The sequence below is a fragment of the Bacillus rossius genome, chromosome 5 (genome assembly GCF_032445375.1).
Source record: "Bacillus rossius redtenbacheri isolate Brsri chromosome 5, Brsri_v3, whole genome shotgun sequence".
Lineage (NCBI taxonomy): Eukaryota > Metazoa > Arthropoda > Insecta > Phasmatodea > Bacillidae > Bacillus > Bacillus rossius.
The window spans coordinates 70,983,416-71,009,201 of NC_086333.1; the positions used below are offsets into that span (position 1 = coordinate 70,983,416).

The 25,786-nt window shown below is 37.4% G+C and overlaps 2 protein-coding genes across 2 annotated transcripts in view; one reads left to right on the forward strand and one right to left on the reverse strand.

Annotated features, from left to right (window-relative positions):
- The window catches only part of LOC134531985 (adenylyl cyclase 78C), a 504,301-nt gene extending 504,169 nt beyond the window's left edge, over nucleotides 1-132 (forward strand). Inside the window, exon 28 of the mRNA XM_063368091.1 lies at nucleotides 44-132. Within this exon, the coding sequence (XP_063224161.1) occupies nucleotides 44-47 (4 nt within the window). The 3' untranslated portion in view covers nucleotides 48-132. The remainder of the gene's footprint in view (nucleotides 1-43) is intronic.
- LOC134531986 (exostosin-3) overlaps nucleotides 1-25,238 on the reverse strand; it is a 40,129-nt gene extending 14,891 nt beyond the window's left edge. The window contains exons 1-14 of the mRNA XM_063368092.1: nucleotides 24,893-25,238; nucleotides 23,844-24,174; nucleotides 22,962-23,113; nucleotides 21,659-21,930; nucleotides 19,197-20,100; nucleotides 16,345-16,560; nucleotides 15,653-15,769; nucleotides 12,610-12,703; nucleotides 10,194-10,324; nucleotides 8,323-8,448; nucleotides 5,732-5,859; nucleotides 3,858-3,982; nucleotides 1,700-1,848; nucleotides 111-215 (exon numbers count right to left, since the gene is read on the reverse strand). Of these exons, the coding sequence (XP_063224162.1) occupies nucleotides 111-215; nucleotides 1,700-1,848; nucleotides 3,858-3,982; nucleotides 5,732-5,859; nucleotides 8,323-8,448; nucleotides 10,194-10,324; nucleotides 12,610-12,703; nucleotides 15,653-15,769; nucleotides 16,345-16,560; nucleotides 19,197-20,100; nucleotides 21,659-21,930; nucleotides 22,962-23,113; nucleotides 23,844-24,114 (2,790 nt within the window). The 5' untranslated portion in view covers nucleotides 24,115-24,174; nucleotides 24,893-25,238. The remainder of the gene's footprint in view (nucleotides 1-110; nucleotides 216-1,699; nucleotides 1,849-3,857; nucleotides 3,983-5,731; nucleotides 5,860-8,322; nucleotides 8,449-10,193; nucleotides 10,325-12,609; nucleotides 12,704-15,652; nucleotides 15,770-16,344; nucleotides 16,561-19,196; nucleotides 20,101-21,658; nucleotides 21,931-22,961; nucleotides 23,114-23,843; nucleotides 24,175-24,892) is intronic.
- Between the last annotated feature and the right edge of the window lie 548 nt (nucleotides 25,239-25,786).

Consider the following 25,786-nt stretch of genomic DNA (forward strand, 5'->3'; position numbering starts at 1 on the left):
ATGCATGTACACACTTATGATTTATGTGCTACATTTTTTACAGATAAGGTTCACGGAGCTGATGGCATCAGCGCCGCGGCGAGAGATACAGCCGACAAACGACCACCGACCTGGGTGAAGAAGTTGATGCACTTATGCCGCTCCATGAAGTGTGTCTCGTCCTCCGACAGGGAGCCCGCACAACCCGGGCACCTGAACGTCCATCGAGACGTCACCTGCGGAACACACACAAACACCCAGATGCACTCGTACTGTTTTTGCTTGTCACAAAGGAACAGCAATTCACAGAGCATTGGCAAAGAAACATGTTCTGTAAAAATATGTACGAGTAAAATATCTGATTACCATAATGAAACCTTTAGATACCAAGTAAAATACCTGTAAGTATAAACAAAAAAATAACAGTAAAAACAGAAAAAAAAAACTATGAATCTTCCTTAAAAAAAAGCAAAAACAAGAAAGTTCTACCATAAAAAAAATTAGAAAATAATTTAACATATTTTACTTATGAGAAGTCAATTCATTTGTCAGGTTAGGCAAGTTTTAGAAAAAAAAAAACAAAATACAAGATATTCAAAGTACTCTTTAGGATTCAAATTAGAGATTCAGATTTGAGCAAAATTGTGATTTGACACATCGGTAAAAAAAAAAAAAGAAAAGTTTGAAATACCAGAAACCATGATCCCTGCAACATTAATGGTAGAATGACGGTGACGTCCCTCCAGTGGCATAGCCCGGATATTTGTGTAGGGGGGGGGGGGGTGTTAAGAAGTATGAGCCCCCCCCCCCCCCTCGTATTAAAGTGGGGGGGTCCGGGGGTCCTCCCCCAGGGAAAATTTTGATTTTAAGGTGTAAAATAGTGCTTATTTTAGCAGTTTTCGGTACTTAAATTTAAATATTGCCATGGTAAAAAAAAAATTTATTAATTTTAATATGAAATTTGTTTGAGTGATGAATAAGAAATTAATTAAAGATTTGTTGCTAAGGGAGGAGGGGGGGTGTTTTTAACCCCTAAAACTCCCCCCCCCCCCGGGCTACGCCCCTGTGTCCCTCTGCATAGGCGTGCCCAGACATTTCCATTAGGGGGGGCCCTGCTAAATTTTTAAATCAGAAGCTGAATTTAGAATGTTAAATAGCCTAAATACATTCACTCATTGCCGTGTTTATATATTTGTGCAGTATCAACGAGATATGTTTACTAGTTAATATTTATATCCGTATGATTTTAACAATCTTGAAAATATGGTTTTTTTTTCCATAGACAATGTTTAAAGGGTACTTACACATTTTTCCCTCTCGAATTTTCCAATAGCTTGGTCCAGATATACCTTGAAATGAACTTATTTTTAGTGAATGCAAACACAGCAATTCAGACAACAGAACTTTAACAAACCTCTTAAAAAATTTTTTTTTTGCTTGGCCATTTTAAGGGACCTCGTGTTTTAAATAAACTAAGGCGACTGTATTTCCAGAACGATAAAATGTTTAAAAATATTGTTAATTAGCACGCTGCAACACTGAAAAACAGTTTGAGTGTCACAGTGCCAGGAATATACGAATATTAACAAACGCATTAGAGAAAATGCCGATCTGAGTGATTACATTAGGGGGGGGGGGGGGGGGGGGGGGGGCCACCTGGCCCACCTGGCCCACCTGGCCCACCTGGCCCTCCCTGTAGGCACGCCTATGTCCCTCTGACCTTGACCGGAGGCTTCTTGGTGATGTGGGACACGAGGAAGTTCATGGCGATGTCCTCGCAGTTCATGTACTCGTCCACCTTGTCGCGCACTGCCTGCGGCAGCCAGTACGAGTACATGAAGAGGTAGTACTTGTGGACGAACGCCGCTCCTACGCACGCAAACAAAACAAAAAACGAATACTCTCGGCACTACGCACCTGTTCGCATGCAGCACAGAATTACAGAGAATAAATACCGTCAAATGATTATAGACACAGAAAACCTTTTCAAAAGCTGTTCCTACAAAAACATAATAAAATTCTGAAGTTTCAGACCCACAATGGAAATTAAAGCTTTTTCTGACCATCTACCATATCATTACAAGATTTCAATCATGTCAATTCACCAACTTTAAATTTAATGAATAATTCTGAAAATATTTATGCATAAATCACAATTAGTAAACGCAGTACAACCAATGGCAGAAAGTAGTACTGGTGAAAGTTAAGATAAAGAACTTACATTTCAGTAAATAATTTTTTTTAATGTGACCTTAGGGCTTAGGCTACTAAAATTGTGTATACAGTAGAACCCTGTTATAATGTTCCTGCATATAATGTTTTCCTGCTTATAATGTCATATTTTTAAAGTCCCAATATTTCCCCCATAAGGACAGTGTATTTATTTCCTGCATATAATGTTCATAAATAGTGTAATTTCCTGCTTATAATGTTTGGTTTCTAACATTCAATAAATAGGAAAAAAATGTTTTAAAACCAAATTATTCCAACACTTACGATAAAAAGTTTCCTTTATGTATGTTTATGTTTACAACCACTGCCATACAATACAATAAGTTTGTTAAAATACAATTTTATGCAATATACTGAAGGTACACAATGTTCATAGTTACGTGTCAGTTGGCACACTTAGTCAACTCTTCTCTTCCTTGCCATTTCAGTGGGCATTCAGATACATACATAGTCCTACAATATTTAAGTTGCCAACCATTGAGCAAGGGCATAACTAAAAGTGTTTTCTATTGCTTACAAATAATTTTTTTTCATTCATACGTAGGAATCCCAAAATTAAACAATTTCAGGTGGCGAAGGAGTAGACGTTCTCACTCTTAATGTTGTCATCATGAATCGTGAGACAATTTTACAAAAAATGTGGCAGTGTATCTTTAAAGACAAACAAAATTTAACCAGGGAACAATACGAAGTTGGAAAATTGTTGGCTTGTTTCAGAAAATACATGTATCAAGTATACTATCTTTGGTTTTAACATTAAAGTTGTTTACATAGCTTGGTGAGTCCATTGGTACAAAACTCAAACATTGTTAAGTGCTAAATTGAGATTTCCTGCTTATAACGTTTTCCTGCTTATAATGTTTTTTTCTTGTGCTCCCTTGAAAAACATTATAACAGGGTTCTACTGTATACATACATACTAGGAGTATTATAACCATTGGGTGGTTTATAAAATATAATGAACAATATATTGGGCTATGAATTACCATTCTACCTACTAAGCCTGTGAGAATATATTTTTTTATGCAAAGCAAATACAAAATTAAATGTTTAAAATACTTGCCAAGTCAAATAGAATTATGAATACTGTTCTCAGCGAAAATGTAGATCACTTATTTCATAATATACACAATTGAAGTTAAAAATAATAATTGTTTAACAATTGTAATATTTGAATTGAATAAGTGATTAACCAATAGGGCTCTATACATGTCATTGATTCAATAAAAATTATAAAATAACCATGCATAATATTAATATTGGGCATTCATAAAAAAAGCACTCTGATTTTTTTTAAGTAACCAACATCATTCAAGCAAAACTTATAAAACACAAAAAAAAAATTAATATTTTTGTGTGCGAATTTTTGGCTCCCAATGTTTCAAAGCTTTGTAACAAATGCAAAGCTTCACGTCAGATGCAAAGCTTTGTATCACAACCGAAGCTTCAAATAAAATAAAAGGCTTATTTTTTTTTTTTGCAGAGTCGAATCGAATATTAGTCGAAGCTTCGCATAGGCCTACTACACAATTGGCTGGAGGATGGGACTCAGCTCTGCCTGCAACCCACAAGCACACATCCCAGCGTGAAGAGACAGTGGCTCTCAAAGTCTCAAGTACCGATGCCTGGCAGCATGGTTCCCGTACCTGTGAGAACCATGGACAGCTCGCAGGAGTAGTTGGAGTTGTAGAGCCAGCCCCCATGGTTGAGGTCCCATGCGTGGAACCGTCCCGGGAACCCCACAATGCGATCCCTCTGCTCTCGCCACACCCTGAGTCCACACAACACACACTTTCAACAAAAAACACACATTTCCTCGCAAACTACCAAAATTAACTCCACGCGACAACCTTCCTTCACTTGGAAGCAAAAGGGGAAGAGATTTATCAAATTTAATTAATTCTAAGCAGTAGGGCTGGGCCGATGCCGATCACCGATCACAATAATCGGCCGATTTTAACACATCGGCATCGATACCGATCTGCAAATTATTAACCGATCACCAAACGCCGATCATTACATGCTAAATCAAAATTAATAAATACTGAATTAAAAAAATGCAAAGTTGTACATTTCAAATTTACTTACAAAATAACTAAATACGGTAGGCCTTTAGTTATTTATTTGGAAAATCTTTTGTAGATATTATAAAGCACTTATGTTCAAGACCTGTGAAAATTGTCGTATGGGTAGGTACTTTGGTTTGTGGGGTGGGAAGGTCTAGAAATAGTATAAAAAGGAAATACTTCGCTTACATTACATTATTGTTCATTTTTAAAAACCAATGAACAATTTGTCCTCTGTCAGAAGTGTTAAATAAATGGTAAGTTATCATAAGGTAAGTTTTCATTAATTTTTTTTTTAGATTTGTATTATTAACATTAAACAAGCTATAAAATTCTTAATTTGCCTGATCGGCGCCGGTCATCGGCGCAAATTTTCGGTATCGGAATGATCGGCAAATTTAGTGATCGGCCCAGCCCTACTAAGAAGCACTTTTTTTTTGGAGCTCAGAAAAGTTTTTTTATCCAACAACTGATGGAAAACAGTTGTAAGCTCCTTCAATTCCTGTCAAGCGTTTTACACACTCCAGCATAATACCTACTCCCGCATCCATCCAACGGATCCTTTAAAAATAACGCAACATTTTCACTGATCCTGATTCCGGCGTATTATGCTGGGAATTCGCTTTCAACATGTTGGTAGCAGGGCGGGAGAAGAAGTTCAAAGAAAAAGACAGGCATGGGGCACGAGTGCAAATTAAATAAACCTACTCACATTTCACAGAACTCCTGTGTTTTGGACACTGTTCATGTCAGGAGTGTGTGTAGTCTTTTTTTATTTATTAGTAAAATTTATTGTCACTGCACATGGCCAGCCACCACAAACAAGTCTGCACTACGCAAGGTGATCACCATCTACAAGGAAGACAATCCACACAGCTAGGCTACACCCGCAAGCAGTCACAAGACGAAGCTACGCACTAGTGGATTTCGTCTTAATCATCGTTAAAAATTCAAACACATGTAACAATAAGAACATTTATAGAGCACAGTTACATTGATAAACTCAAACTGATTCAATAATATGTAGTAAGACACTTAATATATTTACATAAAAAATACTACATATACTGAGAGAAAGTTAAACAAAAAAAAACTGCAATTATGAGATAATCAAAATATCAGTATGGAATGTTAAAAGCCCAAAATAATTATACTTATTACATTATATTGTAATGTTCCTCTGTAGGCTTTACCCATGCCTGTATAGTATACATTGAAAAGAAAAAAAATATAGATTTTATTTTTTTTTAAACTAAACCGAAGATTTGTGAAATCAACTATATATTTTGAAAGCTTAATATTGAGGTGAGGCCTAGTGAGGCCTACTTACTACATGCCAAGGCCGATTCATTCCCCAGTTCCTTCTTTGAATGTGTTGCTGAGATTTAGAGATTATCTGTCTCTGGTGACATCACATTCGACAAGACAAAAAAAACACTAGGAAAAAAAAATACCTGAAGCCAAACATGATCTCGTCATGGCGGAGATGGGCGTCGTCATCCACCGACAGGACCGCCTCTGTCTCTATGGCGTCGTACGGCAGGAACCGGTTGTTGAGGCTGTTTCGGCTGGCCTTCACCACCTGTAGAACCTCGCAGTTTAACACTCTCAGCTGTGTTTCCAAGGCCGGATTTAGGGGAGGGCAACCGGAGCGAAAGCCCCGGGGCCTCCACGAACAGAGGGCCCCCACAAACGGAGGGCCGTTCATTAACACTAAAATTTAATTTCATATAATTCTTGTCCCCGATTATATTTATGTATGTTTTTTAAATACTAAGAGAATCTACTTGATTTCACAATAAATTATTTATTGGAAAAATCGACTGAAAAAAAATTGTTCATTTTATTTGGAAAATAATTTGGGGCCAGGGGGCCTCCGCTCCTCTGTTGCCACGAGGCCTCCAGACCTCTAAATCCGGCCCTGTTTGTTTCAACTACTGACAATGGACTAGCCCTACTCCTATTTCAAATTTCTTAGAAAAATTCACATTTCTAACTGCAACAAGTTATAAAATTGTGGGAAAAAAGTTTTTTTTTTTAATAAATTATCTTTTTCTTTGCAATTTAGAAGAAAAGTGGCAGATAGTGTTTTTGTAGTGAATTGTTTTACAAATGTCTATCACAACACAGAAATATTAAACAAAATTGGACTTAAGATTTCCTGTTTTTAAACGTAGGATATTGCAGTTATATTTTGAACGACTTATAGAAACAATGAATCGTTCAAACGTTGGACTGATAATTGTAAAGATTGCTTAAAAGATCTGGACCCGTTTTTCAAATAAAAAAATTTTGGTTAAAGACATTTAGAATTTTTAAATTTTAGTGCAGTTAAGTAACTATTTTATATTCAAATTTTATTATTTTTATTTCTTTAGCTAAAATCAATTTAAAAATGATGCTATTTTTTCTGTTTCCTTTGTTTTGGGTATTTAAATGTCTTTGCCATGTGTTTGTCATTATCATAATTTATGTTTGTGCTGTCCTACATTAATTATTGTGACTGTCTTTGTACTACGTATATGTAAATATGTGATTGTCTCTGTATCTTATGTAATATTTGTTAAGTGTCTGCCAATTAAAGTCTATGACTGTTGGCAGGCCTGAAATAATAATAATAATGTTAAATGAATATACTACTATACTACTATACTAGTATACAATAAAATTGATACTGGAAAATATTAAGTCAAACTTCAGTCATACTAACATGGAGAATATCTTTACTTTATACCCTACATTTACATTAATACCCTACCTTTTATTTATTTTTTTAATTATGGTCCCAAGAAAGGTTTAAACATAGATTAGATACAATTTAAACAACATATACTAGCCATAGGCGTGCCCAGACATTTCCATTAGGGGGGGCCCTGCTAAATTTTTAAATCAGAAGCTGAATTTAGAATGTTAAATAGCCTAAATACATTCACTCATTGCGTGTTTATATTTTTGTGCAGTATCGACGAGATATGAATGTTTACTAGTTAATATTTATATCCGTATAATTTTAGCAATCTTGAAAATTTGTTTTTTTTTTCCATAGACAATGTTTAAAGGGTACTTACACATTTTTCCCTTTCGAATTTTCCAATAGCTTGGTCCAGATCTACCTTGAAATTAACTTCTTTTTAGTGAATGCAAACACAGCAATTCAGACAACGGAACTTTAACAAACATCTTAATTTTTTTTTTTGCTTGGCCATTTTAAGGGACCTCGTGTTTTAAATAAACTAAGGCGGCTGTATTTCCAGAACGATAAAATGTTTAGAAATATTGATAATTACCACACTGCAACACTGAAAAACAGTTTGAGTGTCACAGTGCCAGGAATATACGAATATTAACGAACGCATTAGAGAAAATGCCGATCTGAGTGATTACATTAGGGGGGGGCCATGGCCCACCTGGCCCCCCCTGTAGGCACGCCTATGATACTAGCTACAATTCCATTTTTCCAATGCACATGATTCTGGTTGCATTACCTACAACATTTATTTTCTTAATTCAGATATACCTCAAATATAGCACTCTCATTTCCATCACCTTGAAAGTAGACTTTTTTGTCACTCCTAGTAATCATTCTGTTACGTCAACTAATATTTACTGAATTGATTATCACTAGCTAAAACATATTGAACTCCTTGTTTCAGAAAGAATTATAAATATAACCTTAGAAAAGAACCTTCAAGAGTACTCTAAGTATAAAAATAAAAACTATCAAAAATCATTGGTGTTACTTAGGTATTGGTTATTTAGGTAGGACTGAATTTTAATTCATAAGTTATTTGTAATATACAATGGTTTTTTTAAAGTGGTAAATGCTCATGACACATAGACAGTAATGCTTGTTTGTATTTTAACTTTAAACATGTGAGATTTTAACATAAGTCGAAGGTTTTAATATCTGCAATGATTAATGGGAAATGGGAAAATTTTAATTTCAAGCATGTCGACATTAAATTGCCCTATGAAAGCATCAGAACTTTACAGGTCTAGCAAAAACAGATACAGATGCACTCGTGTTATCAAAACTTCAACTCACGTGAACGGGCACCCCAATCTCCGGCCAGCGAAGATCTTCTAGGGGAGGCCGCGGCGAGTTCCAAACCACAATGACTTTGTTCAAGTAAGGCAAGCCATAAAGTCTGCTCAACGAGTTGATCAGGATCTGTGTGATTAATAAGATGCGATAGGTGCCACAACATCTGGCTGTTACCAAATTTTACGAAATAATGGTTATGAATGTTAAAGTAAGGAGAATACAGGCAGAATACAGTATCACAAAGGTAATTACTAGAGGTAAGATTATATGGTGAATAGTGATAAAACCAAAATAATGGCGAAATTAAGTCAATAAAATGCCAAACACCGAAATGGAAGACAATACCACCTTATAACTCTGAAACACACATAAATTCACCTCAATTACCTCATTTAAGGTATCACAAATCTTCATTTTAAATAAAAAATCTATCTTTTTTTTGCTTTTAAAGTATACCATACAGACATGGGTAAAGCCTACAGAGGAACATTACAAGTATAATGTAATAGGTATAATAATTTTGGGCTTTTAACATTGCATACTGATATTTTGATTATTGCATGATTTATTAGCAGTTTTTGTTTTTGTTTAACTTTCTCTCATCAGTATATGTAGTATTTTTTATGTAAATATTTTAAATGTCTTACTACATATTGTTAAATCAGTTGATCATTGTAATTGTGCTCTATATATGTAATTATTTTAACATGTGTTTCAATTTTTAATGGTGATAAAGATGAAATCCACTGTTTTAATGACAAAATTAGCTCTTTTAACACCATTAAATCTTGGCTCTAGTAATTACTAATTAATGTCCATAAAGATATCTGTGCAACTGCTTTAAAAAAAATTGCTAATCCAACTAATAATTATGTGCCTAATTTAACCAATTAATAATTAAAGTAAATGTGGTGTGTTGCTATTTACCACATTAGTAAAAAAGTGTGGAGTGCCAAGTTTTTCTGAACATACACACTGGTTTGTCATTGTCTGTTTATATAGGGATTACTGAGAATTTTTATGAGTAATAAGAGTATGGGACATGGTCTAAGAAATATTAAAACAAAATTTTGTATGGCAATAGTATTAACCCTGACATATTAATCCTGACACAGTCAGAAGCTGACAAATACCAAACTGAAAATATAGATTACAGACACTTACTAAGTATAGAATCACAAACTCAAAGAAAACAAATAATACATAAAAATAAAGGGTAAGGTTAGGATTGCAAAAATTTTTCAAAACACACTTCACCAAAATAAATTGTTTGCACACACAGAAATTAGTGAAATCATCACTACGCCAACATCACAAAAGCTATTTGTTAATAGTTTACCACTATTAGGTAGAGCCAAGATTTTATGGTTTGATATTTTGACAAGTTTCGTAATTTTTTTTTTTTTAATTGTCTTGTTATTAAATGTTAAGCAACTTTTACAGTGACTAAATTCTGTTCACTACTATCACGCATCCTAAACGTCTTGGCATTTTTGACTATTTATCAGTCATTTTTTTCATGTTTTTTTTACTGGACCCATACCCTGTTGCAGTTGAAGCCGCGGTAAATGGTCAGGCGGTGTTCAGTAAATTTTAAAGTTAAATGTTATGTTATAAAGCCACTGACAGATGCAGTCCCTATCCGGGAATGTGAACTGACTTTTGATTCTTAGTATTCAAATTTGATATTTGTATTCATGAATAATTTTGTATTCGTATTCTATTCAAAATAAAATAAAAAAAGTACTATGTATTTGCACAGGCCTAGTAATAATAGATAAAAACTCATTTTCGCAACAAATAGACCCAGCAAAAAATTAAGAAAGCAACTGCATCATCTATAAGAGTAACTAAAAAGTGCAACAATGTACCTGTTCCCTTTCGTACGTCAGCATGACAATGGTGAACTGTTCTCTGGGGGAGTTTCCCCCCAAGCTTTCGCAGAACTCCTTCCCCGCTCCGCCGGCCCCCCGGCCGATAGGCCTGAACCCCATGCCAGAACCTGCAACCATGTAACGGCATCACCATCACCCGTCAAACACTCCACAGTCCGTGGATCACAAATTCAAATAGTGACTATCCAAGATTGGATGATATCCAGAAAAGAAAAAACAATTTTTAGTGTTAAATGGTGTCAAAATAAAAAAAAAACTGATGATGCTATAAATTAAGAAAAACTCATATACTACTAAATTTAAAACAAAAACTTAATAATTATTTATTCTAGTTTATATATATATACTACATAGCCTTTATAATGTGTATTATTGCTTCAGAAAATATTTACTGTTTAATCTCATTCCAATATACCCGAACTGTTACTAATTTTAAAATACCTTGTAAGGATCCCAAAATATGTACTAATACTTAAAACTTAAAAACAAAGATATATTATACAGTAAGACTATTTTTTTTTTTAGGTTCTTCATTATTTAGATATTCTTAAATATGGAGGGTTGGTTCTTTGTGCTTAATGTTGTACAGTTACAAAATAAACTGGAGACGTTTAGGCAATATTTTTTTTTCTTTAACTTAAAAGTAAAAACCTCTTAAGCAGCCTGTTGACCAAATCTAATAGTTGTTTTTGAGGCACAAGAGCAAGTGAACAATAAAGTGTGCATTGAGCCCCACCTCAACTCTAAGCCAAAACCAGAGAGCTTAAATATTATTTCCTTCTTTTTAAATTATTTTAACCCTACAATTACCCTAGATGATAATTCTGAAGGAGAGCGTCTTTTATAAAAAAAAATCCAAAATTCTTTTTTGAAACTTGCTAACATGTTTTCTAAGACAGCACTGTAATACATGATATAAGTAGTTTACCAGTAGGCCTAGTTCATCTTTTTAAAAAGTGTTAGGTTACATTAGCTACATGGCAAATGGTGAGAATAGTTGGCTGGATTAGCTACATTAAAATTCTTTAAAATTGTTTGAGAGGTTTTTTTAAAGTAGTATAGCTACATTAAAAATATTAGAAAATGTTTGAATGGTTAACTATATTAAAATAACATAAAATAGTAATAGGTGAGGTTTAAAATAGCTACCTATAAATTCAAATTCATGTCACAGTATTTTTAATGCTTAATGTACTAACAATTTCCCGCTATTTTTAATGTATATAACCTAACCACCAATTAAAACGGTGAGCTACTGATTAACTAATAAAGTATCATAGCACCCTCTTAGAGGACTCAAAAACATGTCATGAAGTAAAATTATATTTTCAAATTTGTAATGGCTTTTCTTTAGGATTATCTCCCTGAACTTCATAACCCTCCTGACTATAAAGTTTTTTTCTTTACAAAACCAATCAATTTTTAAAAAAAATTGCCATTTGCAGCATAATCTAGCAACATTTTTACTCAAATACACATTTTTTGGAATTTTTAAAAAAAATAATTTATATTTAATTTTTTTTTATGTTATTAACTGGACTTTCAAAAATAATGTGCTTAAAATTTAACCTTACCGAAATGAAAAATGTAAACAAACAGAAAATCTACTCTGTATTATTTTCCTTTTCTACTGCCATTTTCTGGTTACAAATAAATGTCACAACTTCACGAAACAGCAATACATAGGCATTTTTGAATGTCACACCAAAAATTTATTTTAAAAATGGCATTAAACTATGTGCAAAATATGTAATAATTTTGTTGTTGACAAAAAAATAACTACGTCCATCCATTTTTAAAGGTTAGGCATCGGCCAATTTACTAGACAGTCAATATACATGGTGTAACACCTTTGTGTTTGTGTCGAACAGCAACACTACCAATTGCTGCTGTCTTAGAAAAAATGAAAAATTCAAACCATAAAAATATTTTCTTTTAATAGTTTGTCTGCTGTGTCAAATATCTGACCTACAGCAGGCCATTCCAAACTGACGTCTTTTAAAGTATATATTATGAAACAAATACCTGAAGAACGTTTTATGTTTTTGGCCAGTGTAATTATGTAAAATAACCATACTTAAAGAAAACTGTGCAAATATAAATATTAAATTACGTATGTTAGTAAATGTTTGCAAAATAATAGTATGTGATTTTTTGCTTATTTAACATGTAAAATAGTAATGAGCAAATGAGTACGTAATAAATAAGATTGTCTAGTCTCGTCCTGTTGAATATAAAATAATTTTACTTTTGAATCGAGTCTTAGCTACTCGCTTGACTTGGCTTGAGTTTTCGAGTCTTGGTACATCCCTAATAATAAGTTGCGTTACGAGCTCTACGTTTTCAAGACTTACCGATGAACTTTGCAACGCTCTACGTTTTCAAGACTTACCGATGAACTTTGCGTCAGAAGGCAGTATGAGATCGAAAGGCAGCTGAGGGTACAAGCGAAACGGGTCTCCCCACTCGTTCCACACTTCGTGACCCTGCACACAAATCCACAGTAAACAGATTGAAGGAAGTTACCCAACAGCAAACTAGTTCTGAAAGGTGACTAGCAATCAGTGGTTAAAAACTAAATCACTCGTACACACGTTCAAAATCCAGGGTGTCTACAAACACCTGGTAAACCAATTCAGGACTTTTTCAAAACTTTTAAATAAAATGTTCTAATCAATTTTTTATATCATACCTTCTTTTTTACATATATAATAAGCAAAATCAAACATATCTAATAACATTATAACAATAACAAATAATACTATTCGCAGAAACATGCATACATTTACATTAAAATTGCTAAGATCCTTTCAGAGATAATCTCCAAATGATTTAAGCAGTCAGTCTACAAATATTTATATTTAATGTGCTACTATAAAGAGAAGTGGGGCATCTAAAAGCAATAAAAAATAATAATTTTAATAATGCTGCTGGAAAAAAAGGTTTTGTGAATTCCAACACAAAAGACAAACTGTTGCAGAAGAAGTAGATAACGACACAGTTACTGAAGTATTAGATGTCGTTAAGAGAGGTTCTAATACCAATGTTTTTGGAAAATATGTATATCCAAAAAGGAAATAGCAGAATGTATTGAGATCTATAAGAATGAACCTACCAAAAAATAACTGTCAAATGAGCAATTATGCAAAGTGTTGTCAATCTTCAACAAGTGATTCTTGAAAAGTAGGATGAAAATGAAAGAGGAAAAAAAAAAAAAGGAAAATGTCAGTTAGGATGAAGCAGGAAAAGTAATGAACTAATTCATAGTCTTAGCTGAAGCAAATTCTAGTTACAGTAGTGCATAACTAGTTAATTTACACATTGTTAGAAATAACTTTTTTTTAAACTGTGGTGACTCACAAAAAAAAGACATTCAAGATTTGTTTAAATAAAACAGATTAGTTGTTGGATTTTCAATGGATTATAGGCCACATATATTATATAAGTATAGTATGGATGTAATTCATAACTGTTACAAAATTGTATTCATAAAAGCATTTAAAATGTATAATAATTTAGTTTCGGCCTGTATTTGTGTTGAAATGTTTATCCTTATGTTCTTGGTAAACAATACTTGCTGCCAAACATAATTTTACATACGTATGTATTTGATCTATAAATTAACGTTTAGCAATCGCGGGAGATACCGCCCGTTAATTCAGAATTTTCTGTCAATCAGGACCTGAAGTCCCAAGTGTGCCGGATTATCAATCAGAAATATACTGCACTTTTGTACATCAACTGTTTCCAGCCTGCGGCCGGATCAGCCGAGTAAAATGCCTCCATATTCCGCTGTCCTTCCACCATTTCTCATTCTTCACTTTATTCCAGTATTCTCCCCTCTCCTGCACTCCTTTAACTACGTATCTGCTCTTCCCATCTCCTCCTTGGTCTTCCTTGGGGGTCTTCTTCCTGTGAACTTCAACGCCATCATTTTCCTAGGCAGCCTCTCTTTTTCCATTCTCTGGACATGGCTGTACATCTTATTATCACTTTTTCAATGCTCCCATACAAGTCCTGCAGACATGCTCTTGCTCGCACTATCTCATTCCCGATCCTGTCTCGCCTCGTGACTGACAACACACTCCTCATTTAGGTACTTCATTCCTATTGCTCTGATCTTACCAGCATCTCTCTTATCTGCAGTCCAAGACTCTGCTCCATAAGTGACTATGGGCACAAAGTAGGTATTGTACAACACATTTGCATTTTAATGGCACCTCCCTCTTCCATACCAAATCTATCACACACCTGTAGAATGCATCCCCTTATTGTCCTCACCTCACTATTTCCTCCTTGTCTCCCTCCAATACACTCCCTAGATACTTCTACCTGTTTCAACTCCACCCCATCTAATTCTCCCACAGTCTAACAAAAAATACAAAGTAAAACGAACACTATTTTTCATCTATTTTCTCGTCTATTGTATTTATTTTTTACTCATCCCTTTCCCCACGAGAGAAAAGATGGCATGCTATTTCCTTGTCAATTTTTTTTTTGTCGGTTCCTACAATAAAAACAAAGCATGCCTTTCACAGAAGTGTTGTCATGAATGAAATGTTGCAGTAGAAAGCGAACAAAATCTCACGCAAAAACAATGTTTGGACACAGTTGCATCACAAAAAACCTGTCGAGATAGAAACATGATGATTACGTACGGTGACAGTTTACGGAAATTTACAACGATGAGAGATGGATGCACACGCACGCATTTCCCTCCTCTTTCTCACTCTCTGGCTGGTTTATTTTTTTTAGATTTTCCTCTCTTGTCCAGCGCCAGCCCGGCAGGCAGACTGCCACGTCGCTTACCCGCTGCGGTCGGGTAGCAACCCAACAGGTGGGAAACGTAGCCAAAGGCACAGTTCATTATGCTTTACATGCACTGCTGAGATATTTTAATTGCACAATTTATACTTACTCGTAAAATATTTATTAAAAACCAACACAGGTTAGATAGTCAACCCCAACAGTGCAATGTTAATTTTTTTTTACCCAAAATGGAAAATTTGCATATGAGTAGCAGTACATTTTAGCAAACAAAAAACCGACATAAAATCTGCGACCCATACGCAAGTAAATACAGTATATGTATGTGCATATATGTATAGAGACACACAAACACACACACACACAGATAGAGATAAATAATTTAAATTCCATAAACAACCAGATCATTAAAGACTGATATACTCTACACAACTCTGGGTATTGAGGAAGAAATTGATTACGGTCCCTAGAGTAATTTGGTGAAACCTTGGGGGACAGCCGAAATAAAGATGGAACTACCTGTGTTCAAACCGGGGTACTTTCGAATACAAGGTTAACCGTTGTGCCGCCTCGCTTGGTTAAAATCCCGCTGCAGCAGTAACTATCGCCACGACACACTCCTGTGCGTACAACACACATTTCGAACTCTGCCGCCTCAAACCACGCACCTGCAGCAGGAAGTACGTGTAGTTCCGCCTGAACCTGGGCGACGGGTAAGGGGGCTCGATGGGCCCCAGGCTCTCCTCCGGCTCGGCGTCCGGTATCACCGGTTCAGTCTTCAGGGGCTAGAACAGAGGACGAAGCTGTCACCTGCAGTCCTCGCAATGTGAACGCAGCAACTATTTGGACCATAATGTCTTCCTGACATCTTGTTAAAAAAAAAAACTTACGCAGCTACCTACAACTAAATATCTGAACCTGTTACCTAAAAAAAAGCACAACAAAATTAATACTTCGTTTGGAGAAACAGAGCGAAACATTTGGATTGTTTTACTTTCTTATTTAGGTAAGGGTTTATGTAAATCTCTGTGAGGATTAGGAATGCTTAACTAATATTTATGTCATTAAAACACTTGTAAATAATATTTTTAAAAAAAAATTTAATTCTGTCATTTTAAAACCAACTTTTAATTTTCTTCTTTAAATAGTTTTAAGATGACATCCAATTTTTCCAGTGGTCTTTAAATTTAAAAAAAAAAACTTGTCTTATTTTCAGGTGATTACGGTACTTGGCCACACATAAAGTCGAAAGCATAGGTGCAGGTCATGCCAATTTAAGAAAATCTCATGTGGTTGCGGACAACTATGAGATCAGTAAGTGTTGAGTCGCACCCCGCGAGGGCAGCGGGGACCCACTCACGGCGAAGGTGGCGTTGAAGATGCTCGGGGACGGCTCCTCCTCGGCGGGCAGCGGGGGCACCCCGACCCTGTGCCGCAGGAGCGCCACCACTGTGTCGACGGCGCTCTGCACGGACGAGCAGTAGCGCTCCCACACGAGGCGTCCCTGGCGGCGCAGAGACAGGATGTCCGCGTCCGGGATCGTGCGCAGGAAGAAGTGCAGCTCCGTGATGCGGGCCTGCCGCCGCCCACGACACGGAACACATTACACACTTATTAAGAAAAAAAAATTAAGTGTTTCTTTATATATATATATATATATATTTATTTATTTATTTATTTATATATTTATTTATTTATATATATTTATTTATTTATATATATATTTATTTATATATATATATAGACACACACACACACACACATATGTAACTTTCTAGTGAACTGAGGAATATTACAGAAGAATTCTGAATGTTTTAAATTGCAGTGTTTTTTTTTTTTTTTTAACTTACCCTCTTTTAGCGCATAATCGTCCGCACGAACGTAATCTTCGCACCCATATTTTAGGGCGTCAAAATTTGGATTAAAAAAAAAAAACCTCTCGTCTAAACGTCGCATGATGTTTTTGGTTCCGCTATTAGATGCCGAGCGCTTCACGTAGGTATCTTTTCTGTATAAAACAATGTATTTTAAAGTATAAATATAATATTTATTCAGAAATTACCGCGTACTTATTTAAATAACGGAAATACGAAGCTGTTTGATGTGTAAATTTTCTTTTAAAGACTTTTTAAACGTTATAAAATAATCTTCCTTGTTCGTCTGCGTTGCTGCAGTGTACCGTTTACAAAAATGTAGCCAGCGCTCGTTGCAATCATTACTGTTTGGTTATGTTGCTTCCCGTATAGAGCACACACACGTAGTCGAATATCGATATCTCCCTGATTGTAGGTATCTCTTCCGTATAAAATGATGTATTTGAAAGTATAAATATAATATTTATTCAGAAATTACAGTGTACTTATTTAAATAACGGAAATACGAAGCTGTGTGATGTGTAAATTTTCTTTTAAAGACTTTTTAAACGTTATAACCTTCATTGTTCGTCTCCGTCGCCGCAGTGTACCGTTTACAAAAATGTAGCCAGCGCTCATTGCAATCATTACTGTTTGGTTATGTTGCTTCCCATATAGAGCGCGCACACGTAGTCAAATATCGTTATCTCGCCGATTGCATGCAACGCACGCTCTATATGCGGAACCGAGTTAACTACATTCAATATCCCGCTCACTCGTGGTGTTTACTACGGTAGTTACGCGTTCGTTCGGCTTGCATTTGGATCACAGATTTTGTTATTCTATTTAGTGTTAAAGAAAGGTTTTTGTTGCATGACTTATTGAATTAAAATTCTTTGGCGTGCTCTTTTATACTTCACTTTGTAAATAAACGTACTTTCCATGAATGGGTTTTGTTTTTATGAATACTTCATCTAACAAAAAAAATTTTTTTCCGAATAATTGTCGCACCACTAGTTTTCAAACTTGATTTTAGAATAAAATTTGTGACGATTATGCGAGAAAACACGGTACTCTCATCAACATGTGTAGAGTTGTTCTAAATAAACCATTTGTGTCTCTTACCTAACATTTTTGAAGCAGTTAATCAATGTGATTGTACTTGACATGAAATATTACATGAGTTTTAATTTTTTAATGATGATAAATATGAAATCCACTATTTTTAAAGAGTAAATTTGCTTTATCATAACACCATAAAATCTTGGCTCTAAACATTACACACGCTCTTTCCTATTATTACCTTAAGAGCCTCCGTTACCGATTTTTTTTTTTAATAATTACCAAAAACTGATACAACTTTAAAAGATAGCCACACGAATGTAGGGGGCACAAACGGTTCAGATCACACGCATTATACCAAGGCAATATGAATTTCATTCCCATTGGGGTTAAACGCCTTTTTTTAGTAAATGGGAAACGTGGCAGACGTTGCCATAAGCCAGCATGTTCTCTCAAGGTAATAGCATTCTCCCCATTTGTTCATTCCATCCATGTTCAATTTTCTTTTCTCGTTTTCTCATTCTTTAGTCTTAAATGACCACTATGTCAAGAAAGCATTCACAATAACATTATTATCACTTTGTAAATACAGACATGAACTTTGATAAGATAGGACATACATTTGTTAAAGAACGACACAAGTACGGAAGACATATGCATATGTCTGTCCTTAAGTTATTAAAATTATTAGCATATTTATTTTTAAAAAAAACATATATCACACTTTAAATACAGTAAAAATGTCTTTTACAATCAAAGTTGTCTTAAATTCAAGGCTGTCCTACATTTTAAAACATACATTTAGGTGGGTGTTGTACATTCCTTCAAATAGGAATCCATTACATAAAAATTCATTTATTGATTTCTATATTAAATGGGGAAATTAAAGCAATCAAAGAATTCACTGAACACAACCTTGATAATAAAGTTACTTAATTCTCTAGTTTCTACAAGCATACACCAACTGTAAGGTATGTAAATTCCCTAACAAATTTTCCATCATCATATGGCCAGCACCAATCACGCCAATTTTTTTAAAGGCCTATTTCCTGCAGATATTTTATGACGCTATCCATCTATTTCTGACTAGTTCTAATAGACAGCATTCTTTACTAGTTACAAACTGTTACAATCTCAGTCTCCTCCCTTCGTGAACTTAAATTATTGGCATACTACTAAATAGAAATTAAAAATTGGGCTAGAGCTGTGTGCATTTTGTCTTAACTCTTTTTAACCATCAAAGTAAAAACACACTTTAAGGTATAGAAATAAAAGCTTTGCGATATGCAGCACTGACCTTGGGCAGGAAGAGAGCAGCGCGCCTCCAGTCGACCACCTCACCGTAAGGCAGCTCGACCATATCCCCTCCCAGGAGCACTGGCACGGCCCCTGCCTTGAGCGCCTCGTACACGCGCATCTGCACGGCAGTGGTCGACACCATCTCCTGGCCCGCCGCCGACATCACCAGCGCGAACGTCGACTCCCTCAGAACGGTCGCGCGAGACGACTCTGTGCCGCACAGCGCCCAGTCCCCCGCCGCCTGCACCCCCGCCGCCTTCCAGTCGGTCGGCCCACGCCTCGGGAGCAGCCGTCCACCGCTCACCGAGCACTCGAAGTGGAACAGGAAGCTGTCCATCGTCTCGCCATAGGCCATGCTCGTCAGGTGGTCCACGATGAAGCCGTGGATATCCGGCGGCCGGCTCCTCTCTCCCCGATCCGCGTCCGTGTCGTCGTACGCATCCGTCCGCTCGACCACCTTCGAGGTCGAGCCCTGCGCTCTGAAGAACTCCCCCTGGAACGACAGGAGGTGCTTGCGGCGGGCCGGCAGCATCGTGGGGGCGTCCTGCCAGACGTCTCCGCCGGGAGGCCCCAGGATGGGCGGGGACACGACGTCGAACCCCGGGCGATAGCCGCGGCGCCGGAAGGTGGACTGGACGAGGATGGCCCGGCCGGTGTCCACCCCGTGGAAGACATCCCGTCCGCCGGTGGACGAGTCCTTGCCCTCGCGCAGGCTCCCGCTGCGAGCCAGGTTCAGGAGGACGTGGTTGCGGCCGTCGCCGCCCCAGTGCGGCAGGCGACGCAGCTTCTCCTCCATCAGCGTGACCGCCGTGATGTTGGGCCACGTCTTGGTGAGGGCCTCCCCAACCAGGACCAGGTAGATGCAGGCAGACGCTGGGTCCGGCGTCAGGTGAGGGTTGTACCTTAGCCATTCAGACAGCCAACATCAGTGCATGCAAGTAAGTACACCCAAGAATTAGAGCTTAAAGTCTCGTCAACATCAAGGTAACAAAAGAGAATGAATGGTGAAGATATTAGAATGTAGCATTGACAGAATCGATGGATGGGTGTTTAAAGCCAAAGAATGTAATAAGCAAATAATATCACAAATGAGTGAAACTGCCTATGAAGAGCCAAATTTTGACACAGTGTCACACAGCATAAAAATCTATGCGAGCAAAAGAAAAGATGGAAAGACTTGCAGTTTGAGAAAAATGGTGATTCATCAACTTGTTGCATGCAAGTGCCACAATCAAAGGACCCTAACATAAGTTAACCTGCAGCAATGCGCTATGTGCATACGAGACCTTGCCGGCACCTGGAGGCCTGCAACCTGCTACAAGTTCAGCTGCTCGTCACCCCTCCACAGCAAAATTGGCGTCCCGGGACAATAGTCACAACTGAGTATGGCTCAGACGGACGGTCAGGAATGACCACCACAGAACACAGCACTACTGCGGGCCTGGACAGCCAGGTGTCAGCAGCCACATCTACCCTTCGACATCCCTCTTCCTTGCTCCTACCCCGTCCGGCCTTATGCCCTACTGAAATAGGGGGGGTGGGGGGAGAGTGAAGCAGTGAGAAGCCAATTGGAGCCTAGCTGACCAAGGAGGGGGAACAATGCCACCCAGATCTCGGGACATCACAGCCACGACACGACTCCCGACAACCCAAACATCTGCTGCATGCAAACAAGGGTCGTCGAGAGGCCTGATCCTGCCAGGGAAGCCTTTTTGACAGCCGCCAGCCTAGCCACCTTGCCACCCAGCTGCCCTGTGGCGGTGCAGCGCTACAAGAAGGCCACCTACCTGTCTCTCCACTCTCGGGTCGAAGCCAAACAAGGCTACAAGTTAAGAAGAATTGATTGAAACAACAGGTTTTGATGTAGCAAGATTAAGCACAGAGGCTCGAGGTGACGCAACCTCCAAGATTATAGTAGAATCCGAACAACCTGAAAACAGACTCAAGGCCATAAATATGAGTCTTACTGGGGTGCAAGAATCCAACTCATAACCCTTGCCATATAAACACGAAATGTTAGGGATCAATATCACAGAGGACCTAAATGATGTCTATGACAACACAAAAAAAAAAGATATTCTTGAAACTCAGTCTCACACTCCATGTTGATTTTTTTTAGTTTTTCGTCTAGACTACTTTAATTTAAGGATTATTTCTAAAAATTTTACTTGATATCTCCCTTGCATTTGTTTGTTCTACCACATATATTTGCAACAGTTATTCAGTTAGTTCAGTATAATTGGTGTAATAAATGTGCACAATTCTTTGTAACTGTCATTACTTGCGTACCTTTTTACACACATGATATTACACTATGCGAATATCTGTTTAAAATATTTGTAACAGAACAACAAATGTAAGTATGGTATCGAGATAAGATGTTATAAAAAAGTATAAACTAAATAATAAAAAGTCATCATAGCATGTGAGACGGAGCCTCGATGATACTAATAAACTCACCCGAGCGTCTGCTTCAAGGTCATCTTGACGAACCCTTCCACCTCCCAGCCGGGGCCCACCACCGGGTGGCGGTCGGGGTCGTACAGGTAGACCGGGAAGCCGGAGGTGAGGGAGCAGCGCGAGTGGTCGAAGCAGTTGTACATGCGGCAGTCGGACGCCTCCCGCCCGCGCGGGGAGGGGAGGGGGTCCGGCGCGGAGAGCGGCAGCAGCCTCCGCGGCAAGGCCAGCTCGGGGGTGTTCTCCTGGAGCGCCTCTCTCTGGGCGACTTGGGCCTGATACATCAACAAATCAATCATTAAATCAATAAATGAATAACTGAACAAATCAATAAATGAATCAATGAATGATGAATGAATGTGCTTCATGACTTTAAAGACCATTTACATAAATGTTTCACATTAATTGTTTGTGCTTGGAGCTTGGACATGTTTCAGTTTTTTTTTGTATAGTGCTGTTGTATGGATGCAAATAAAACCTTCTCCTAGCTTTGTATATCCAACAAAACGCAGTAAAACTTAAGATCACCATCTAGACACAATTTGGTACTAGGCGCTGCTACCTATGTTTCACCAGGTTTTGGGTGAATTTTTCAACTTTTGTCATCACGGAACAGAATAAATGAATTCATGAATAAATAATAGAAAAAAATGACAGAATGAACAACACAAATGCAATGACAGGATCAATGAATAATGACGTAAGGACATTTGGCACCTAGCAACTCGTCATTTAATAGGGATTTACACGAAACACCACTACACTATGCAATATGCTCAGATCACGTTCAGAATAATTATGGCTACATTAACATTTACTATCTTTGGAATTTTTAGATAATTTTGGTTTTGAAAAGTTTTAAATTTATTCTTTAATATTTAAGTGATTTGTTTTTGAATATCATTCTTAGTTTCAAGTTCATGTCTTCTTTTTTTATATCACACTTATGAATCAAGCAATTTTATTTTGTGTCCTTTCATGTTTTGTGTTTTTTTTTTGTTTTTTGTCTTTTTTTACTGTAAAAGTGCTTGTAACTGTTGTTATCACTGCTAATTTGGGGAACAATTGCCCTCTTGTGTTGGCCATCTGCAGTTGTTCTGCCTGCTGTGGTACCGGCGGTGGTGGGAGTCCATACCTTTCTTTGCCATGATTACTATGTATTTGTCTTTACGTGTCATGCCCACCATTAAAGTCTTATGACTGACGATGGGCATGTTACAAATTTAAATAATAACAACAACAGGGACACATTTATCTGCCCCCGGGCCCCTTCTCGATGGCCCTGCGCGTGGGGACGGCGGCGCACCTGCTCGACAGAGATCTTGAGCCTCTCCAGCTCGGTCTGCTGGTGCGACAGCTCCAGCTTGAGCTCCTCGATGTGCTGCGTGTAGCCCGCCATCTCCTGGTGCAGGCGCTGCTTCCGCCCCTCCAGGTCCCGCAGCTCCGAGCTCACCGAGCCTGCAACCGCACAGCAGGTGCTCGTGTTTCAAGGTCGTAACATTCCGTCGGCATGAGCACATGCACAAACTACAATTTTAAAAAAAATACAGTAACGAAAAATAGTCAGAAGAATAAAAGGAGGTAAAAGTTCCGTAGCACACGTCCAAGTTTATCCCTCGATCCTGACGGCAAGATCCTGTATATTTTGATCCTGTGGTAAATGATGCTTGCTGTTTTAATTTAGTACTTCAAAAGATCCTGCACATAACCAAAACTTGTGATATAACAATAAATTATGATTTTAGTTGGATAGCAAAGAAAATATGTTTTGAATTCAACTTATGATATTTTAACGTATTTAAATTAAAACAGCAAGCTTCAAGGACAAACTTTTACAAGATCATGCCATCAGGATCAAAGGGTTAACCTGGATACATGATATGAAACGATTACCTAAGAGGAAAAAAGAGAGAGAGAGAAGGAATGTGTGTGTAAGAAAGGGAGAGATGACATGAAAGGAATAGAAAAAAACGTATGTCAGGAACTTACAGGGTGTATACAAGATCACGTATAACTTAAGGGCCTGAGCCTACCTGGCAACACATTCATTGCACAACATAAAGAGGATTAAAAGCGATACCAGTTAGAACCTCCAGCAAGCTCCGCACATACCATCCAGCCTCAATAACACAGAAACACCCCTTAAGGCCCTACCCCTTGGATTCACCCCTGATTTGTGGGTAGGTACCTTTAATCCTAAGCAGTTCCTCAATGCGCATCTTGAGGTCAGAGGCCTTGAGGGAGCTGAAATCATCAAGGGCCTCCAGCTTGGAGCGCGTGCGGTGCACGTCGCTGCTGGGCACTGCCCCCTCCACCTGGGAGAGGTAGTAGTGGTAGACGAGAGGGGCCCCTACCAGCATCACGCACAGCATCAGGATGATGCGCGACATCCGCACCTGGCTGAGCCGCACGCACTGGGCGTGGCAGCCACTCACGGCCACGCTCGTGTCCACCGTCATGGTGCAGCACCGTTATAAACGCACAAGCGCCTCCTCACCGCCTCTCGTGCGTGGCAACACCTGTCAGACAACAGGATCAGGATGATGCAAGACATCTGCACCTGACATACCGCTTCTCTCAGATCCATAGAGTCTCTGACTGAAACTGTTACCAGCACATTACCACTTCACTGCCACTCATGTGCTTTAAAAGACCTGTCAAACCAATCAAGATACTTACCTGCATGAACTCCAACAACTTGGCATCGCGGCCATTCATTTCTATGCCATAGTTCCTCACCAGTAAGCATCACAGATGCCCCTCATTGACTCTAACATGGACAATATCTGTCAGACTATTGCTCAATGCTCAGAATTTTAAAGACGGATGAAATCTGCACACGTCTGGACTGCACGCACTGATGAAGTCAACACGTAGTAGGGAATCCACTCGTATTTTTGCTTAATCCACAATTTTTTTCCTAACATACATTGGCTGAAATACAAGCTAATATAGAACTATTGCTTATACGAATTAAATGGGCACAGCATGTAGACTTACAACTTATAAACATAAGATGTAAAAATGTATATATAAATTGTTTGTTTAAGTACCCAAGTTTCACTGTACCCCTGCTTAATGCATCAGCATTCATTTTCAGTCCAACCTACAAACCCTTAAAGAAAAAATTTAATGTAACCAATAATGCACTGGTTTATTAATATTAAAAACAGGAAGCTATTAATGCTTTGTTTACATATTTATGAACGAACAGATCCTGCTTTAAATAAGCCTCACCTCTGTAACTTTCTTCTTCATTTTATCGTAGGCTAATAATTCACCCCACACAGAAAGTTAAATTGTTTTAGAATTTCTATTTCACATTATTATTGCTGAAAAGTCACAAAGTTATAGGTTAGGTTTATATAAATCCCAAGACGTACATACTATCAAGGTTCAGCGTATAAAAAGCACGACATGCCTAATGCAGGCTAGTTATAAAATTCCTAACAGGCATTTTTCTGAATAAAAACCAGTTTTTTTTAATTAACGTTATAAAATTTCATCAGCTCAATAATGTTTAGTTAAACATTCCTACAAATGTCAAAATTTTATTTTGAACCATTTTGAACATTTCAACAGTGTTCTAGTAAGCTGCATCATTTGTACTTCTGCAACAAATATGTTCTGGATGTAAGGCTAAATGAAATGCGGATGTAAAAGTTACAGAAAATGTGAAAATTACCATTTGAGCGCAAGCCGGATAGAACAAGAAGTAATGTTAACGATTTTTAAAAATATATTACAATTCCTGTACTTTATAGGACTGGAATTAGGAAGTGCCAAGATATGTCTTTGCTGTCACGTAGATGAAGTAATTTAGTATCATGTCGTGTAGTTTTATTTAACAATACATCATATAATCTAATAGGGTGAATAAGTTAGGTTTTAAATGTAGCTAACCTAATAAAGCTTAATGATCCATATTATTTTACAAAATGTAAATATAACCAGTCAAACTTAACAAACAATCCATATGATTTTTTAGTATTTCAGAACAACAAATCGAAGTTCCGAAAGAAAATAACTCTAAAATCTTTAGAGTAATTGCTATTCCGCCGTCAAAAAAAGTAGCGGAAAAAATCCGACATTTGTGACGTTATGCCAATACCTAATTTCTCTAGCGAGTGT